Here is a 20,632-nt window from a genome sequence, read left to right as displayed (position 1 = left end):
ATTTTGCAAATACAACCATTTTTATACATAGTAATCTATATAGGATGTATACGTAGTTTACATAGTACAGAGATTAAAAATAAATTAAACAAACTAGCATAATCTTGAATATGCTGGGGTTTTTTTTTAAAATACTGGGATAAAAGCCCATTGCTGTTACTCTGTTTGCACTCTGAAGCACTGTCCAATCAGTTTTGCAACATTTGGCTGAATCTGAGCAGAAAGTATAGCACTGTACACTTTACAGTACATCCTGCTGCTTCTATTAAGAGTCACATCATAAATAAACACTAGTGACCTGTCCAGCTGACACATGCCATAACAGTGAAAGTCTGCACTTCAATCACATCGTATTATCTTATTATTATGAGCTGTTACGGGAATAACTTGATATATAAAAATGCTCGTCATCAAACTTATGCCACTGAACTCTCTCCAGATTACTTAAGCAAAGCAAAAAAAAAAGAAAAGAAGGAAACTTTATGTAATGGTGGCACTTATAGACACAGTGTACAGCCAGTTTTGGTGTGAATGTGTAATAAGAATAAAGATTCCTATTCGTTAGAATGGAAATGACTGTAAAGATGAAAAGAACTGGTGTCATTAGCAAAGTCTGAAGGACAAGATTATTATTCAAAGTAAACACTTATTATTTCTGACCTTGTCTCTGTGCACTTAACTTGTTACCTCACATTTAATAAATACAAGTATGACTTTACTTGAAAATTATTATTTTTTTTATGTCAAATATTAGAGTGATTGGCATTTTCAAAATATACACTAACATGTATTTCAAAGATGTATTTTTTTCCTTAGCATTTAATGATTTATAAAATAACATTACCAGTTTAATACCTCTTCTGAACCCACTGGAAGCTAGTATAAAGATTTGAGAATGTTTTCTGCAGCACCACCCTGAATGGATCTGCATGGGATGTAGAGATCTGGTGGGAAAACTAAACGGCAGGAATGACTTTCTCTAAATATTCTGGGATATAAAATTTTTAATTATTTCAGATGATAAAACAAAACAATAAAAGATGTACTTATTATAACACCAACATTTCTAACTCTTACTGTAGTCCTGGGGTTCAAGGCTTAGTGACATTTTTTTCTTAAATCACTAATGAGATGAACGTGATTTGTAGTTTAAAGTACTTTAAGTGGTCAGTAAGACTAGAAAAGTGCTAAATGAATGCCATTTCACCCTAAAGTTACATTGTAGCATTATCAAATGACGCTAAGGGCTAGTCAAAGCCAAAAATTGTAACCCAACCCCCACCCAACCCAGGAAAAAAATTATATATACAGATATATATAGGGTGCATGAAAGATTATAAAGAAGCAATTAAAGAAATGCAAAGCCATGAGAAAATATGACATCACTTACCTCATTATCACCCAAGAGTTTAATATCCATTGGTGTTTGGTTTGAAAACCTGTTATTCAATTCAATTTTAGATTCAGTTTTACTTACATAGCATCCAATTCACAGCAACAGTCACCTGGAGGCGCCTGTTATCTCTACAAAGTTGCTATAGCAGCATACCAATGACTGTAGCACATTTTTCACAAATCTGCAGCTCACAGGAAAACAGGGCATGGACTGGATGTTTGGCCAACCTTGTAGAGTGGTTGATTCCTACGAGAGCAAACATACAGTTACATACAGTACACAAGGAAAAAGGGCACATCTGTCATCTTTCACGCCTGGACTGTTGCATACCACAAAGCCACAGAGTGCATTTATTTATTCATTATCACTGCAGCACTGGACATGCCCAGTCATATAAATGTATTGCCGGTATATCCCAGTTCTTACATTTGCAGTGTTATAAAATACAAATGGTGAATTTAACTGAAACGCCATATCTTATTATCGTTTAAAGCCGTACTGCATATCCTCAGCTATTCGTTCTGGTGAGAGAAATACTCATCCGCTTCTTTGGGCAGAACAGACGGCTTTGCAAAGGTATTGTAAAAATGAATGGTTGCCTGAAATTAAGCTGACCTCGACGTTTCGCATACTTCATTCTCCCCAGACAAGCACAAGATTTGTTCAAGATTTGTTTGACTTTTAGTTTTGCCAGCTCGTCTTTCAGTTTATTTTTATATTGTATGAACTGTAAAATGTCAACAAAAACGTATGCGTTAATTAAAGACTTAAAATGTACTTTAGTAGTCCAAGTTTATTGTTTATTGCGAGTAAAAGTGACAGTATAAAGAGAAAATAGACTAATTATTTGGTATTGGAATATAAATAGTGAGACTTTAATATAAATGTAACGTAATTCAGGATGGTTTCATTTACCTCACAACAACGCTTCATGGTACACTTGTGATGTATCATAAGGCATATGACTACTTCAGCACTGTATAATTCTTGTGTTTACTGCAGGGCTAAATGGTATTTGTTCAGTTGTTCATATTCAGTTGGGACAACAGCTAAACGAGTTTCTTCTTATGGCACAGAAAATTGTAGTGTCCTCTCATGACCTTTGCTATAGATTGCAGTTGTAACAATATTAATAAGCTGTCGGTTTAGGATGCCTTGTCCTAGTTTTCGCAGTGAGCATTTCGTTGCAGTGCATAGCAATACAATCTTTGCTTGAAAAAAAATAGCTGTATGTCTCCAAAACGGGTTGTAATTTATTCCTCACACGCGATTGGTCATAGATCGATGCGCGCTCTCGACGCTCCGGGGTGGCGCGCCCGTGATTCTGAGCACCGCTTGGAAAAGAGGAGATGAGAGACTGAGACAGAGAGCTGTACCACACCAAGTGTCCGCCGAATGTCTGCCTCCTCACGTTGCCAATGAATACCCCTCGCATTCCTATGTCTGCCAGTTGACATACTGAAAGCAAAGGACAAGGCTTCCATCCCTGCAAGGATTCAGGAGTCCTAGAGCGGGCTGCGTGTTTTTTCAGGTAAGCGCCCCCCTTCTCCTCCCGTGACCGACGTCGCTGTGTTTTCTGTGTATTTAAGCGGCGTCCAAGAAGATAAGGGACGCGGGCGTTTAGCGGTAGCTGTCCAAGGTGCTGAAACGGGCAGTGGCTTGTGGTAAGAAAAGCCCGATATAGTAGAGCCAACGGCCTCACGTTAAGAGCGGGTTACATGACTTCGCTGTTCGTGTTGCAGACTAAACCTCCCAAGGATGTCGTGTGGGTGTCGTGAAGGGAAGAAAGAATGATGAAGCTTTAATGTGCATACCATATCCATTACACTTGCACAGTCTTGCACATTTTGACTATGGCTGCTACATCCAAATGCACGTATCCAGGCTGCATTGTAGAGTAGCCTGCCTCCTCCAGGGACGGTGTGTTGTTTTACTGCATTTACCACTGTCACGGTCCGGGTCTATAATTCACCTTATCTTGCTATTGCAACCTTAGGATGCATCCGTAGTATGTGCCATGTAGGGCGTGAAAGAACTCTCCGATGTAAACAAACGGTCAAAGGTGATTGCCGTTTTAGACTGTGCTGCACAGCGAATTCATCTGAGGCAAGAGTGATAGTAGGCTAGTCCTTCCATTTACCTATCATTGCTTTTCAAGTTGAACTTTTGTCCCATTCAGTAGGAATGTGTACTGTACCAGTAGCCACACTTTGTGTTAAAGCAACCACCTTTTTCTTAAAAATGTCCTTGTCGAGACCTTGTGAAATGTCAAAACACGTAGCCAAACTGGAGCAATGAACATCTGTTCCCTTTTGAAGTATCAAATACACTGAAACACGATGCAGACCACAGGCGTGTAAATTGCTCTCTTATGGCAAAGGTAATTATAAGTCACGTTTAGGCTTCGTTGTTCTTCTGATGAGCCAAAATATCCATTCTGTCCACAACAGGAGCACCTGACATTTCCTCTGGCAGATTTACTAGCTGGATCATGGCACAGACCAACAGCAGTGGGCAGGGGACCAATGGGGTAGCAGATGAGTCCCCCAACATGATAGTGTACAGAAAGGTAAGGCAGCTGCTATTTTTAGTCTGCATGTGTGAGGGAGAGTGTAAGCATGTGTGTCTCTCTTGCATCAATTTACTCAATGATGAGCCAAGCAGTGGCAGTTGCTAGCACTAATGGCAAGACAATGTTTTTGTGGTATGGCTGGTTTAGGATTGAGATGTTACAAACGCTTAATGAGAACACTGAAAGTACATTCAATTATTCTCTCACAACATACATGAAATCAAGTGTAGAATAATACTTTTTATTGCATACACATTGGAGTTGTTGTTGTTGTTGTTTTTAATTTACATTCATTAAAAAAAAGAAAAAGAAAAAAGGAAGCCCAGGCTTTTAATGGGCTGCACTGGTGTATTTCTCTACTCATTGTGCTACTACCGTCAACACTTGGGAGAGGGTTTGGAGTGAACTGTCACACTGTTGAGACATCTTGATCCAGCACTGCTTAGCCATTAAACAGTTACATGAAATAATAATAATCTGCAGGCAAGGTAACATGTTTGTTTTGAGAACTGAGTTACAGTTAGAGAGAAGTTAGAGAAACTCTGACACTTATATTATATTGCAACACACAGATATGAAAGGTTATGTGCACTGCTCCTTGGGTGCACTGGTTCAGATTCAATGTTTCCTTTGCTTTGAACAAAAACAGTAAGGCTAGATATAAGATTAACCTACAAATAAGCCATTTAGAAAATTGCTTTTGCTACCACCAGGAGAGGATTCTGTTCCCTGGTGGCACTGCCATTGCCTAATAGCTGGATTTTTCTGATGTTTTTCTGCTAAACATTGCTGTATATGTAAGCAAAATCCAATGCTTAATATGTAAGTGCTGCTGGATTTTAACTCACAGTGACCTGCAAATTGATTAAACATATACAACAACAGTGGCTTGTTTCACTTTGCTCTCTCAGATGCACCAGTGAAGTGATAATTTTCTCATCTTACTTGTGGATGACTCAACCATGGAGTGAATGTCTTCATTTCATTCTATTCACCCATCAGCAAATGCTGTTCTATCTGCAATAGCCTCTGCACACCATGGAAAGGATACGCTTAGCATGGTGTCATGGATTGACGGTCTTTTACAGCACTCACAGCGTGCAAGGCAGTATTACTGCCGGTGTGGGTGAAGACTTGCTGGATGTGGTGCGATGTTTGCAGCAGGAAGGAGTGCTTTGTTATTTAGGAACTTCCCAAAGTAAGATGACAGACTCAGAAGCTAGATTGTTCATTAAACAGGCCAAATATTGAGGGTAATTGAGATGGATGGGTGAATGCTTCTAGTTTTGTCAGTTCAGTCTGTGGAGACAGGGGAAGAAGTCTGTCATTAAATTTCAACATGGCAGAGTATCACAATATGCCAATGCATGGAAAACTAGCCACATCCTGATTTGTGCATCAAATATTGATTTGAGGTCTTTCCATCTATTTAGTTCCATGTGATGTTGTTTCAGCTCTCTTGATATTGATCTGTTTCTTTGATTATACTCTGATGTTTCTGTGACATAAGCAACCTTAGTGTGTGTCTTCACTTGGGAGCTTTTACTATACATTCAGCAGCTAAACTTTGTGTTTTTTAGATTATCTCTTTTTTTCAACATAATGAGGGAAGACTGATTTCAGACCATGCTGTTTTATTTATTTATTTATTTTGGCCAGACTGATATCTTAGTCATAAAGCTTCTTCACTTCACACCACTTGACCACACATGGTCACAGTTTGCTTTTGTACATCAACTGACCTAGATACTCTGCAGAACGAAAGACTGTGTTGAAGGCAGGAAGGACGAAGTCCTGTTTCTAGAGTGGGTTTAACACAAACTAGAACTGGAGGAGCACTGTCTGTATAGACATGCGGATAATGCCAGGATGAACAGGCGCCCTAAATGCTTTTCAGATGGAGATGACTTGGCAGAGGTGTTGCAACCCACACTGAGAGGGCAACACTGAGATGAGCTAAATTCTCAAGTGGAAAACATTCTTTTAGTCTCCATTTTCCTCCGCAGACCTCTTCTACATCCATCTCATAAATACATAATAAAAACTCTTAATAAAATCTTGATAGTGAGCAACTAGCCATGTCTGCTTGACAGTTGCTAGTAGTGTATGGATGTGGAAGGATTATGTAATTGAGCAGAGGGAGTTTTATGCTTGATGACAGGAGATAGTGGTTTGATAGTCAGTCCACAGGGAGCATAACTATATCCTTTTTATTCTCTCAATCTTTCTCTCTGGCACATCCGCCCCTCCACTCCTGTCATTAGCGTCTAATGAAAATGGATGGTTGAGCCGAGGTGTTGACCTGCTCATTGTGGAGATGTGTGCAGAGATGCCTGTTTTCTTCAAGGACACATGCACTTAAACGCCTCGCTTAGATGCATGCATGGATGTGCTGAAAATTGAAAAGCATGCACACAGAAATACTTGCAGAAATACAAGCACAAACATGTGCAGCTGGCTTTATGATAAACTGATTTATTGGCAACAGCGACCCCGAAATCTTACACAACCACTGATTGCATGTAAAGCAAACACTAACAAGTAAAATGTTAGAAGTCCCCAGTGTATCAGAAACGCCAATGAAATGTTTAATCAATAGAGTCAGTAAATAATAAATAAATGCTATGTGTGGGACCTTGTGTATAATAGCCCTTTTAATGTCTTGCTGCTCAAACATAAAACGATTGAGGCCGATATCATGAGGTGTTCCTGGGTTTTCTCAATATGTGTATTTTCATTTCTGCTCACATGTGTACTGCATAAATGATACTGTGATGTGTGTGTGAGCATGTGTGTATTCTTTATGTAGGGCGAATGTTGCTAAGAGAGAGTTCTGAATTTTTTATGCGAGCCTAAAACAGCTCTGGTTCACAGCCACTCGGTATGAGGAGGGAACATTATCTCTCATCAGCTAGAGCTTTGTGTGTGTTTGTGTCTTCGTATGTGTGTGTGAGTATGTATGTGAAATCTGTAATTAAGGGAGCAGTACGCAAGAAATCAGAAAACAGTATAGTTTATTGTGAATGTGCTATCTATCTATCTATCTATCTATCTATCTATCTATCTATCTATCTATCTATCTATCTATCTATCTATCTATCTATCTATCATGAATGAATGATGAGTCATTCGTTATTGGAACTCAGTGCAAAATGAAATAAATGGTTAATATTACATAAGTTTTGCAGTATACTGAAGCCTGATCTTGTCTCTGTTGTGCTGTATCTGACAGCTGAGGCACCAGCTCACTCTTATTTACATCTAAGCTGCCGATGGGTATCCAGTAATTGTTCTTCCAGCAGCCAGTTTGGCTTCTATTGCTGTGCAGAGCCGCCAAGTCTCTACTGTATTTTTCTGTCTTTTTTTTTTACATTAAGCACATGCAGCTCTCACTTTTTTAACCTTTAGCCGATACATTTTATACTCTGCTGCCTGTGTCTCTGCCTATGTTAAGACTGTGTCACTTAAAAGTAATTAGTATTTAGTAAAACGTGGTGGTTTTTGCAACGTTACTGCTACACAGTAACAGGACTTTTATATTGGGCTGCTTTAAAAAAAATACAAGAACATCAGTTGGATGCTTATCTGCGCTATGTTTTATGTATAGTTCAGATCATCACACAACAGAGTCATACCACTGGTTTCATATCACATGACCAAATACTACATGATGTGTCACGGTTATAATTTCGATCAGCATTTATGTAGCAAATACCAAACTATGCTTTTCTGTTTTAATAGACCACTTCCAAAATATCTTTAGCCTATAACAGATGATAAAATTGCTTTTCTTTTCAAATAATAGTTACATCAAAAATTATTGTGAATATTTCTTTACAAGTGTATTTATGCACTTTCTCTCTGTTTTATGCTTCAGAGATTTCTGTCATTTACACTTTGTGATAGCGCGTTGATGCCGCACTGCACTTAGTGAGCCTCGGTGATGAAGTAAAGAACAAACAGAAATGACAAATAGGGCAAAGATATTAGTGCGTGCTATTGATTTGTCAATTGATTAAGTGCTTGTATACGAGAGATCATTTTGCAAGAACAAGACAATCCTTCTGTTCTGCATCACAGCACCACAATAGTAATAGACCAGTGTTACATGATGCAGAACTGCATCCATTATTAACCCTCTCGAGGTGTTGGCCACTGTTTTTATGGTACTGGTGTCTCAGATCTGTCGAATAGGAACAAAATCAGGAGCATAATATCCAACAAAGTGACTGATGAATATGTGTGATGCTTTGAATAATTTAAAATGCTACATGTAAAATGCATTTAATTTTTCTTTTTAATAATAGGTGTGTTTGATCAGGTCTATCTGATTTCTTCAAAATTATAACCCAAAGTGCCAGGTAACAAACAAAGGCATACATATTAAAATTTGGTTTAGATGGCTGAAAATTCATTTCCTCCCTGGAACGCATTTTTCAATTTCGTTCTAAGCTGCATGTGTTAAACCTGCCCTATATCAGCATGCCCTGTTATCAATACAATTTCCCAACCATCCTACATTGTTCATGAGTCATAAAGCAGAGGGAACTGAATACATTTTCAGCATTTTCTCACTTAAGAGCTAGATTGAAGGGTTCTTATACTGCCTGTCTCTCTCAGGCTGCAATCAGAAGATCACTAAGACCGGGGAACGAGCGAAGGGGGGGTGGGGGTGAGGTGGGATGATCTATAATTGCCAGATCAGAGAGAAATCTTTGTGTGTGAAGTAGGGCTCTTCGTATGTCAGCTTGCCAACCAGGCAATTTCTCTTCCTGTGTTTGAAAACACACGTTCTTTTTTCCAAACATTGTTGAGGAAACGTGTGGGTGTTTGGCCCCCACTTTAGGGTGGAAAATTGACATTTATGGCTTTGTATATCAAACTAATCAATTCTCCTGTATTTGCTGAAGTCTGTAAATAAAAGGTAATTACAGGTGCTGGCAGTTGCTACAGTTGGTGGTAGAGTAGTTTTGTTATTTTATTGTCCAACAGGAAGCTAATCCACAAAGCCATGCTGTGGATGGTGAAAACTCCTACTGCACATTCAACAAACACCAGAAGTAACTGGTGGATTATGTGAATAGTTCATTCTCCCTAAGCAAACTTTTGTTCGTTGAGGAGACGTGTCATAAATAATCACAAAGGCACACAGAGGATATATATCCATAGTAGGTGGCAATATCACGGCTTGTATTTTGTCTCTTATGCTATAGGAGTTCTCATAAAAGTTCTTTGCAACTGGTCAACATTTTTAGTTATTAAACTGGTCCCTATAATAATGTTGATAATATTGAACCCTGAAAAGGCTTGAAAAGGACAAATGGCAGAGAGCAATAGGAAAGAATTGAGGAAGGATGGATAGATTTGTGAGGCAGAAGCTGTTTGATAACATCCCCGGGCTAGAACAGAGAGTGACACAGAATCACATAGGCACCTCTACAACAGAGGACTCTCGAGGTGGTGGACTTTCCCCCCCTCCAGAATCCCCTGAAGCAGACATTAATCTGGTAGAGACCATGATGGTCCCAAGCCTTATGAGTTCAAGCTGTTGGCTCCAGCCCCAGTATTGCCCACAACCAGAGCTCAGAGGCAATGTAAGTGTAAGAGAGAAGCTAAATGAGCTGAAGGACCGTCATACCATTTGGAACTGTTGCTGACCCAAATTATACGAGGCTCTGGAGGAAAAGATTTAAGTTCAGTGGTGCTTCCATAGCTGTCGATAGCACAAATTCACACCATTGTGGCAAAATTGAAAAAGAAGAATTGTAGAAAAGAAGAGTCATGAAGAGTTTCCATTTTCAGGCTGGTGGGCGCCTAATTGTGATTAGTGGACATGGAGATTTTTTTTCATATAAATATTTAATGTAAATGTAATGAAATATTTGACTTTGTGTCAGCAGTGGCTTTGTGAGGCTCATAATGAGTCATTTCAAAGCATGAAATGATGATATTTATGAACTGTATCAATGTCATATCCCTTAGAGTTAAAAAGTAGCGTGTGATGCCTCTTAAACAACGTACTTTGTTTTAGTCAAAGCTACAAACTAAGGCTTTTTTGAAACCATTAAATTGCTTTGCAATATAAAGTAATACTGGGTTAAGGCTTGTACTTGCCTGTAATAAACAAAATACTAAAGGCACAAAAATGTCAGTAACAAAAAATGACACTGGGTACACTGTGTGAAATGCACAAAATCACTTTTCGGGCAGGATTTAGAGTGAGAATGTTAGATTTTTACAATCTTTACAATCTCAGCTAAAGAAAGCTAATCTTTTCCAGAAAATCAATCTTCTCATTTTACTTTGGCAACAAAGAAACTTTTGCTTTTGTTGTAGGTGACCTGGCTGAGGGCACAGAATGTTCCTGGGTGTCCAATATCAAAGGTCTATATTTCTTACACCCTTAAACCATCCAAATCAGACTTTTTGGCACTGTAGAGAAAGGCTGCTAGTCAGCATGAATAGCTATCACATATAAATTAAAAAAGATATTATTGCAATCACAAAGCTGTATTTGCTACCTAACATTTAATTTGATGCAAGGTGATGGTTTTTAAAGCACTGCAAAGATCAGTGAGCAGAAACTTAGGCCCATCTTGCTCTAAGCGGTCCTCTCTGTATACGTCTGCCACAGCTGGAGTCTTTAGGCCTGTCTGTTAGGGTTATATAATGGTCCAAGGAAGCCTGGGCATTAAGATAGAGGTTGACTCAGGCAGTGCTTCTGTCTCGTCATTTAATTCCAGCTCAACATTTAGATACAGATTACAGGAGTGCCCCAGAGTTGTAAATTAATTCACTGCCATCTCTGGTGTGATGGGTTTAATGGGGCCAGAGAGAAAATAAAAACAGAGGGCTAAAATGTAGGACAAAACAGTGAAGCTGACATCTGAATTCTTTGATTTCTCTGCAGTCACAGTGTGTCTGTCTGCCCATGTGAAACCTCTGCATGTCCGTCCTTTCTTCTTGTTTGTATCTGTGCCCCTCCTCTCTCGACCCTCCATCGCTACAAACACCATCTGTAAACGGTTTCCATGCAGTCTCTACTTCTAACGCACTCCCCGGTTGTTTCTGCTGAAGGCTCACTCCTTCCCACTCACCGTCTACTATGTATACATTCCCACATTGCATCTCATAAGTATAAAAGCTGGTTATATATTTTGCTCTAAAACCTCTTAACTGCGAGATGCATTTAGTGTACAATATTTGACGATTCATTATCAACCGATTAAGGGCAGGGCTACAGCATTTTCTTTATTTCCTGTTGTTTTATACGACAGATAACACAGAGTGGTTATTTTATAATATGCTAGTTTATTTTTTGTGATTTGGATATAGTTTTGGGACTTTATCATTTTTCTGGACATCATATTTATTATGTGATACTTGAACCGGAACACCAACAACTAATTACTCTTAGCTGCTTTTTTTTGTAAATGTCATTGTGTCCCAAATCACCCACTAAAGTATTCAGCAGAAGCAGAATAAAATCATGTGAGGAATGCTATTTTCAAACAGTATATATTTCATAGCAGCCTAGAACTCATCGCCAAAGCAAAAATTATATTTGCTCATCAAGAGAGTTAAAAAGTAAACACAAATAAGAACATATTTTCTGCATTACCTTACTTCTCTACTGTGTATTTTGGCAGCTTGAAGTAAAAGTGAAGGCGGTCTTCAAAAATATTCTTGCACTTTCTCTGTCTTCTCTGTCTGTGTAAACTTGTGAAAACATTTCTCTCAGTCCCAACTTTTTTTTTTATCCCAGTTTCCATCACTGTCTCTGGCTCTGGTGTTCACACTTTGCCCTCTCATTTCTGTTTCTTTCATTCCCATCTCCCCCTTCTGTCTCCCCTCCCACTCTCATGCCCTCTTTTGTTCAGATTCAGGTCTTTGATGTTTCTCATATACTCACCATTTCAAACTAAGTTTCTATCTTTGTCTCTCTCATACGGTCCCTGACACACACGTGCACTCTCACCCCTTGTCCACCGACAGCACCGCACGTAAAACATCCCTCCACCTCTGCCTCTCTGTCCCCTCCTCTTACATCCCTCGCCTCTCTTTGAAGTCATCTGAACCCTAGTCAGAGCCCAAGCCAATCCAGTCAGCTTTTATCTTCACAAAGAGAAAAAGAGAGAAATGTATTTAGACCCTGGTGGAGCACAGTCATCGTTCCTCCTGTGTGAAGTGATTCACTCGTGACTCATAGCTTTATTGGGAACTCTCTCTAAACAAACAACCATTGGATGTGGCATTTTCATCCAAATTGACTGGAACTGTAACTGAGAGTGCCGGTCTGATTGTCCCCCTGCAGCTTGGTGCCCCTCTCAACAATAAGGAGTCGTTCTCCCAGAAGCGGTCATGTCTCAGTGATTAGCTTGCTATGACTGAGTGCCAGTGCGCAAATCCAATAATAAAAGTCAAACAGCAATTGTTCCAAAGGGTACATTGTCATATATTTTAGATATACATTTTAATTCGCCTAACAGACAGAAACACACCTTAGTTTAAAGCTGCGCACATCTGAGCTCATCAGACACACACACTCCCTAAGCTTGCAGGTTGTTGCACGCTGAGAAGCTTCCACCTGCAACCTAGTGAGGCTCCCAGCGTCACACCATTAGTTCAGCTTAGCAGGCACAGTTATCCACAGCACAGCCTAGTCTACAAAGCTCTGGCGCCATCTTGACTCAAGCTGCTGCTGCTTTTTTTGTTTTTTTACTTAAATGTAGCCAACTAATGATTTGCATCTGTGGTGTGTACTTTAAACTTTTACCTTATAGCCCACATATCATAACTGCCGTCATGTGAAACACCAATACTTTGCTCAGTCCTCAGCTTTCCTAGCATTATGTGGGGTTTAATAAACTTAGCCTGCTGGCCATACATTCTGACATATTTCATCAAATTCTAACACTTGTAGGTGCACTTCAAGTAATTATCCAGCTACAAAATATTAGGTGGTAAATTACAATCTACATGCAAGAAAATTGCCCCTATTAATTTTGTAATAACAGCATATTTTCTAATAATAGTAATGTAAACAATAATAATCTAAGAAATCTAAGAGTGATGGTGATTGAAATGCATATTAATGTGCACATTTCAATTTACCTTTTATTTGAGCTATTTTAGCCAAGCAGAATGAATTTCTGGTTGTCAGTGGTGGTCTGAAGGTCTACCACATACTCAGTGAAATTTCTTAGTAACTATTTAATGGATTACATTTAATTTTGAGCAAAAAATAATGATGTTTTCATTAAATTCAGGTTTGCCGATCTACCTGTGTTTAGTTATCAAATAGTGCCTGCTAGTGTGCTGATAGCATCTGGGTTAAAGCACAGGTTCACACTGCTTCTGAAAGCAATGCTACACTTTGTTCTTTCCACGCATTATATGACCAACACCCAATTTCTTCCATTACGCATTCCTATCTGAATCATCATCATTTTAATAATTTGATTCTTAGACACTGACCCCTAACAGTGTCTCATCTGCTAATTGAGATGACATTCCTGGACGATGCTCTGGGAATTGATGCGCTTTCTCCTGCCCTCTGTTTTGTTTCTGCTGTGGTGGCTAGTGGCTGTTCAGATCAGATCCCCATGACAACCACACCAGCAGTCTGTCAAATGCTATTATCTCAAGCACTTCAACAATGTGTCCAGCGCAAAGTGACAGGACATGAGTTTGTATGCGTGTGTATGTTTGCTTTTCGGTGCTTTTGCCAGTCCACGTGTACGGGCAAAACATTCATACACTTTTAGAGTCCTGCTCAGTCCATGAAAGCCGGCAGTGTTGTTTGTGTATCAGCTGCATTTTTCACCAAAATCCTTTCCTTTTGTGAGTACATGAATAAAAGAGGGACAATAGATGCAAGTGAGTACATTTTTTTCAAGAGCATGACTAGCATACTTTTATTTTCTGCCACTTATAGTTAAAACTCTGCTACATTTCTGTAGTAAATATTATAACTTGTTTTTTACTGGATTACATTTACCTGAAAATCAGTCCATGCAGTTATGTAATTGTAATGTTCATGGCAGCTAAGGGCCATACAATGCAGAAATAGATCCGGCTGACTGCTTGCACATGGAGCAAGGCGATTGCCATTTAATTTAGTAGCTTATTTGATTTTTCCTTAAAAGAAGACAGTGCATTTAGTGTTTTTCATTCTGCTTTTCAATGCATGTCAGCCTTCATTTTACACATCTCTGCATGTCATCTTTCAGTCTTTAGGTTTTCTGCAGAGATATGCACTATGTGGTAACAAACTAATTTACATGTTAAGCAAACAATTTACTAGCTACAGACAAACAGTAAAGTCAATATAAGTGAAGATTATTGACACTTAACTACAATAACTGTTCACCAATGGCCTGTCACAGTCTTATGATGCAGAACTGTTATTTGCCCTCGACAGAAGTGATTTCATAACAAATTGACGTCTCACAATGACATCGATTTATTTTCACCCACTAATAACTTGAAAGTAATAACAGATGCATTATGCTTATTTTGTACATATGCATTGAGTAATGGGAATATATTTTGCAACCCTCTTGAATATTTGCTCCAGATCCTTTCAGGTCCCCCCTTGAGACCACGGTTGTAAAGGAATTAGAATTAGATGTGTATGGTTATTATGTCACAGCTAATAACCAGTCAGATTGCTTGATTCAATTAATGATTTGGACTGGCCTTTATCTCAGGCTTTCTCTCGGTCTCCCTCACACACACACCACACATTGGACCACGTTATCATGTACATGTTGATGACAAGCCGTGAACAAGGCAATGGAAGAGTTTGAAATTGATACCATAAGAACAGCTACTAAAAATCTCTGACTCGTTTGAATCCTAGTGACCTTAACCTCAAAGTCAAGGTCACAGGTCAAATTTTCTAAAAATCTTGTGAATGTGATAACTCAAGAAGGAAGTCATCTAGGATTTTCAAATTCACACCATTGAATTTACTGAAATCGTGAATGAATTTGAATCTCAGTGACCTTGATGTTAAGGTCAGAGGTTAAGTTTTCTGAAAATCTTGTGAATGTGATAACTTCAAAAGAAGACGATGTAGGATTTTTTTAACTGATACCACAGGTGTGACTACTAGGAGGCTGATAGGTAGCACTAGCGGTCGCATGTATTTAAAAAAAATCTATTTTATGCTGTTATTGCTACTTTTACTTGATAAAAGCAGCAATAACAGCATCCTTTCTCCTTTACTGATAACAGAGCACAGCGTATATCATATTTTCTCTTTTTCACTCAGTCTGTAAGTCAGTGTTTGGATATTGATATAACAATGTCTGTGCTGGACAAAAGATGTTTTCTTTTAATTATAACTTTAAGCAGAAGGAAAAAAGACAAGGTCAGATTTAACAATGCATTTGGATATCAAGGGAACTGTTCCTTGGACTGGACTGACTTGATTTGTTGATTTTTAGCTTGCCTTTGCTTGTGCCAGTGGAGCCTAGTGTGTACATGAATAAGCTGGAACAAGTGAGAGGATATGTCAGGGTGTGGATGACAAGGTTTGGCATTAAGGCAGCTGTCCTGCATGAATGTATCAACGGAGGCATTTTTTCTGTGTTCTTGTTTGCAGCATCCCTTTTCGTGCACTTATCTGAAAACCTGACAACATCAACGCCAATTCTCATACATTACCTAGCAGTGGTTTTAATGGTACCTCATTTTGATTTAGTGAGGTTCCATAGCTTATATCTTTCTGCCTGTCACCACACTAATGGTTTGTACCTGATGACAGTTTGAAATACTCCACAAATTTCTGTCTTCAGTTTGAAATCCTCAACAAAGCCTATCATCTACAATCTTCATTGCTAAATAGTTCAAGTGTCACTTGCGTCAAACAGTCTGCCCTTATTGGTTTATTGCCTATCCTGACTGGTGTGTCCTCTGAAGTGTGCATGTGTGTGTCCTGTCAGACACCCAGCCCTTGTCTTGTCTCTGTTCTGCAGACAGGAGAAGGCAGAAGAATGTCAGCCTGCCAGTATCCAGCTGCTTCTCTCTTATTGGTATTCGAGGCACATAGAGCCGTCCTGAGTGTCTGTTGCACGTGCCAAGGAGGAATGTGGGAAATGAGGGGATAGAGGGAGAGGGGGTGATGCCTCTTCTCTCTCATGTTATCTAGACCTAAAAATAGAAAGCATCCTCCCTTCTTTTCTATTCCCAGCGCAGTTCTGTTTCCATACCCAGCCTCCCTTCCTGTTTCCCCTTCTCTGTTTTTCTCTCATCCCTTTCCTCTTTTTTTCCCTTGTCCTTCTGTTTGGTCTAAACATGATCCCTGGAGCTCAGACTCCTTAAGTGGACCCTGTTAATGGCTTTCCTTGATGAAGAAGGGGTGATTTCATTTAACACTACCAAATTCTCATGGCCAGACTGTCCTGTTTAATCATCAAAATTGAAAGCAAGATTATTAAATGCACCTAAGTATGAATTTTCTTATTGCCAAGAACTGCTAATTTCCTACCACAAAGAAGTGCTGGAATCACAGCAACGTCTAGTAAAACCTATTGTAAACCAATTTAAAAGCTATTGTTATTATTTTACCAAAACATAGCTTTGTATATGTAATTGTGTTAGGCTGATGAATAATGCATTAGTCTTGGAAAACTTTTGCACAGTCCATCTGAAAGTAATGCAGCTTTCTTCTTCATTTATCTGCTAATTTATGATAGCACACAGTTGCTGTTTAAGTGATGAAATCATGGTAGGTGGGCAGGAGGGATATTGGGTTTCAGTGGATTATGTTCTAGCACATGCCTAACCTTGGCTTAGTCATCGCGCCCACTGCCCGCCCACCAAGAAGATGAGAGTGAGAGAGAGACAGTGCGAGTGCGAGTTAGAGAGAGAGCGAGGCCTTGCCCCGGAACACTATCCCACCACCATCCAGGAACACCGTGTTGTAGTAGATTCAGAGACAAACAGAAAGGAAACGGAGTCAACTAAATAGTACAGAAAAGTGAAGAAGGTTGAGCTAATAACTCAAAAGCAACGCATAACAGTGATGAGATTAAGGAAAAAATTAACTACAGTAAAAACTGAAGTAATACTGCACTGATGTGTGAGCCCGGGGTCAGTTGTACTGGAAAACTGCTGAAGCTTAAGTTTGTTGCTTATGAGCAAATAAAAGTGCAAGCTGTTTTATAGTAAGGTCGCCACTTACTGACCGAGATGTTACGCCAGCCTACAACAAAATCAATACTACCACTAATGCTAAAATTAGCATGCTGCTATAATTACTACGGTGGCTGCCAGTGTAACTTTATTCACTACTACAGCACAAAAACAAGATACAGGGAATCACTTTGTAGCATTTTATTGCATTAAATGTTATTTTAACAGACATATAGTGAAAGTACTGTAGCATAACTTCCCAACTTTCTCAGTTTAGAAGTATACTGATGTCTGCATGAAGGATATTAGAGACAGATTTTTTAAAACTTTATAGTAAAAACATACAGACATTGGCATTAATTTTAGGCCCTGTTTTTCTTCACCCAGCTAATGTGAAGCTTTTTCTTTTGCACTTCCTTTGCTCCTAAATGTTTCAGTCACTTGCTTTAGGTTTGTAAGAGTGAACCAAAACCAGCAAATTTGCAGGTAGTAATGCTAAAACACTGAGCTGCACAGCTGATAATCATCTGATGTTTATACTGATTTTAAATCCTTTAATACAAATATGTTTATTTAACTGTGACAGATAAATAGATACAATTATAATAATAACACATCATTAGAAATATTGGTAAAGTTTCTAGTATGGTTTTATGCTTAGTTACCATAATAACTTCTCAATTATTTCATTTTAATCTAACAAGCAACAACCGTCACATCCTTCAAGCATCAGTTACAGCAATGGTAAAATTAAAAATTAATATTTCATTGTGAAAAAGTCATGACGTAGAACTTTAGTGTTCCCTGAAACCTAAGTATACATTGTTTTCTTTCTGGAATTTTATATTATTCTAAAATGTGCTCTGGTTGCATAAAGCATGAGATGGCAGAAAACCCTGCTGGCGGCCAAAGGACTGCATTAAGTGTAGCAATGTCAAAGGAAGAAAGGCATCACTGGCTGCTTGTCTTTTATCCATCATTCAATGTGCATCTCTTTCTCTCTAGTAGATGGTCGTCCCTTCGGGAGGGAGATGTTGAGGAGTCAAGGAAAATACTAAAGATCTTTCTATAGCCATATGCAAGAGACAGTTTTTGGGAATGAAAGAGGCCATGACTTGTAAACAAGTAAATGAAAATACTTTGCAGAAGGGAATTATGAATGCAAGTATCAGCTGGCAACCATCTGGAAAGCATTCGAAATGAAATCTTGATAATACCATCTGTCCATCAAACCAGATGACAAAACAGAAACGGGTGCTTCTGTTGCTGTACAGGAATGCTTTAGCAATGAGTTTTACACTTCCAGTAAGGAAGGAAAGAGTGGAGAAGTAGTACATTAAATACATTTGATGATATAGACGGTGTACTGCAAATGGTCATGCTTTTACTAAAAACAAAATGCCTGGGCTACTTTAGTTTCATGGAATGGTAACTTTAACAGGTAAACCAAAATTCTTAACCTTCCAAAATTATGCATATTATTACTTTTTAAAATTATCCATAGTTTTACTTTGCTCAGTGTGGACTGGCAAGGTCATGGATTAGCTTGACAAATGTCAAACAGGTATAGCCTACAACATGCGATTGGCAATTCTCTCTTTTACTCAAAGACCTCCTACACCTGATTAGAGGAAAGCACCACTTACTGTGATGTTATTTAAACCTGGGAATATCTACTGAAGTTGGTTTCTGAGTATCCTACAGTGTTTCCCTTGGGTCGAGAGCTTTGGGACGTGGGTTCTTGGCGGTGGCATTTTCCTCCTGTGCCTGCATGAGTTCTCTCCAGTTGCTCCAGTTTCCTCCCACACTTCAAAGACGTGTTAGGTTAATTGGTGATTCTAAATTAGCTGTAGGTGTGGATGTCAGCATGAGTGTTTGTTTGTCTCTGTATGTGAGCCTGGCTTTGGACTGGCAGCCTGTCCTGGGAGTACCCCTACCTCTCATCTAATGCTGAGATGTGCTCCAGCCACCTGCCACCCTAGGTGGATAAGCAAATGGATGCATGATGTAAGCAACACTTGTTCATTTTGTGAGTAAAAAGAATGAAATGACACCCCAAAAGCACCTTTTACAGGAGTTTTGGAAGCCAACTATAACAAAAAGGCTATACTAAAATTGATTAGTACACCCTTCACATGTTAAGCATTGTGTATAGATGTCATGATGATGGCAAGACATATAAATAATAATGGCTTGATTGAACCGCACTTAAGTTGTGGCTGTGAGACTAAAATGGTCTCAAAACATGCTATTTTCTTTTTGCATGTCTTCCAGTCTTGTCAAGAAAAAAGTGATTTAAGCTATTTTAAAACAGACAAACTCGAAGGTTTGGTAAGAAGCTGTTTGTCATTTAGAACATGAAATGAATCATACAAAGTGGACTTGCAGTCACTCCTTGAACGGATTGAAGCAAGATTTATGCACTGTCTGATGCATGTCAAATGGCTGATTCGTGCCAGAACGCCCCCTCCCTTCGCTCACCCCCCTGTGTTGCATAGTGGGTGTCTATGTCACCCATTATCTGTAAACTTCTGTAATTGACAATTCAATTCATTCCCACTTCATGGCATAATTCACCACTTGGGTAGTTGTGAGGGGGGGAAAAAGAAAATCAGAAAATACCTTTTATCCTAGCTTTCATTTTTCATTTATTTTAAACTGCTGGCTTTTCTTTGGTACACTTTTCATTACCCAAAGCAACATTATCAGTGTAAATGAAATTCTTCAGTTGTTTTTAATTGATACGCAAATATAACATTAGAGAGAAACATTAGAAAAGTTGACTCTGCATTAAAGTTTCTTTAGTTTTGACCTTTTCTGTTACTGCGTATTCAAATGTGCTTCTGCGAACAGGGACATCCTACCTGTGGTTTCACATGGTTATGCTGATGTGCAGGTGGTGGTAACATGCTTGCATACAGCAATGCACCTGCAAAGACACAGAAGAGGAAGGCAGCTAGCTAGTAACCTTGTAAACAATAGTAAAAACCCCCAAAACCCCCTATATAGTAAATATGGACCTGCAGAGTTCAACACACTTATTAAACTTTAAGTACCCAAACACATGCACAAATTTTGGTGGGCAACACTTTCATGCAAACCTGACTTTTGTTTATTTACAAGATCACTCTGCAGGACACATTTAAGCATGGCACAGTGCAGAATTCAAGTGATTTGATTTAGTTCAATCCACTGAGTCATAATGAATTATTCACAGTGTTATCCTTTTAAACAAAATTTGGCTTACAACTAGTGCTCAGAACAGAAAACGGTACTATATTTAAGCACACAGAAGCCATCACAACACGCCACTCAGGTAGCCTTAAGTCGATAACACCACATAGGGAATCAAAGATCTACTTGTTTGCTTGCAAACAACAGTCTCACTTTCATCCATTAGCAAATCAAACTAAATCAGATCAAGCCGTTAAAAGGCTCCCTGTCACACCCCAAGGAGCATTTCAATACTGAGGTGAAATCTTTGTGTACAACAACCATTTGTAAACACCCAAACAAATCAA

At 38.9% G+C, this 20,632-nt stretch overlaps 1 protein-coding gene across 4 annotated transcripts in view; it reads left to right on the top strand.

Annotated features, from left to right (window-relative positions):
- Positions 1-2,727: 2,727 nt before the first annotated feature.
- Positions 2,728-20,632, top strand: part of rgs7a (regulator of G protein signaling 7a) — a 51,354-nt gene continuing 33,449 nt past the window's right edge. For 2 of the 4 annotated variants that reach the window (XM_005474271.4, XM_005474270.4), the window contains exons 1-2: positions 2,728-2,927; positions 3,847-3,965. In XM_005474271.4, coding sequence (XP_005474328.1) covers positions 3,888-3,965 — 78 coding nt within the window. In that variant the 5' untranslated portion in view covers positions 2,728-2,927; positions 3,847-3,887. The remainder of the gene's footprint in view (positions 2,928-3,846; positions 3,966-20,632) is intronic. The other 2 variants (XM_019367113.2, XM_005474272.4) reach the window with 1 other exon arrangement.

The sequence above is a fragment of the Oreochromis niloticus genome, linkage group LG13 (assembly GCF_001858045.2).
Source record: "Oreochromis niloticus isolate F11D_XX linkage group LG13, O_niloticus_UMD_NMBU, whole genome shotgun sequence".
Lineage (NCBI taxonomy): Eukaryota > Metazoa > Chordata > Actinopteri > Cichliformes > Cichlidae > Oreochromis > Oreochromis niloticus.
Note: the sequence above shows the minus strand (reverse complement) of the source record. Positions and strands in the feature narration are given on the sequence as shown.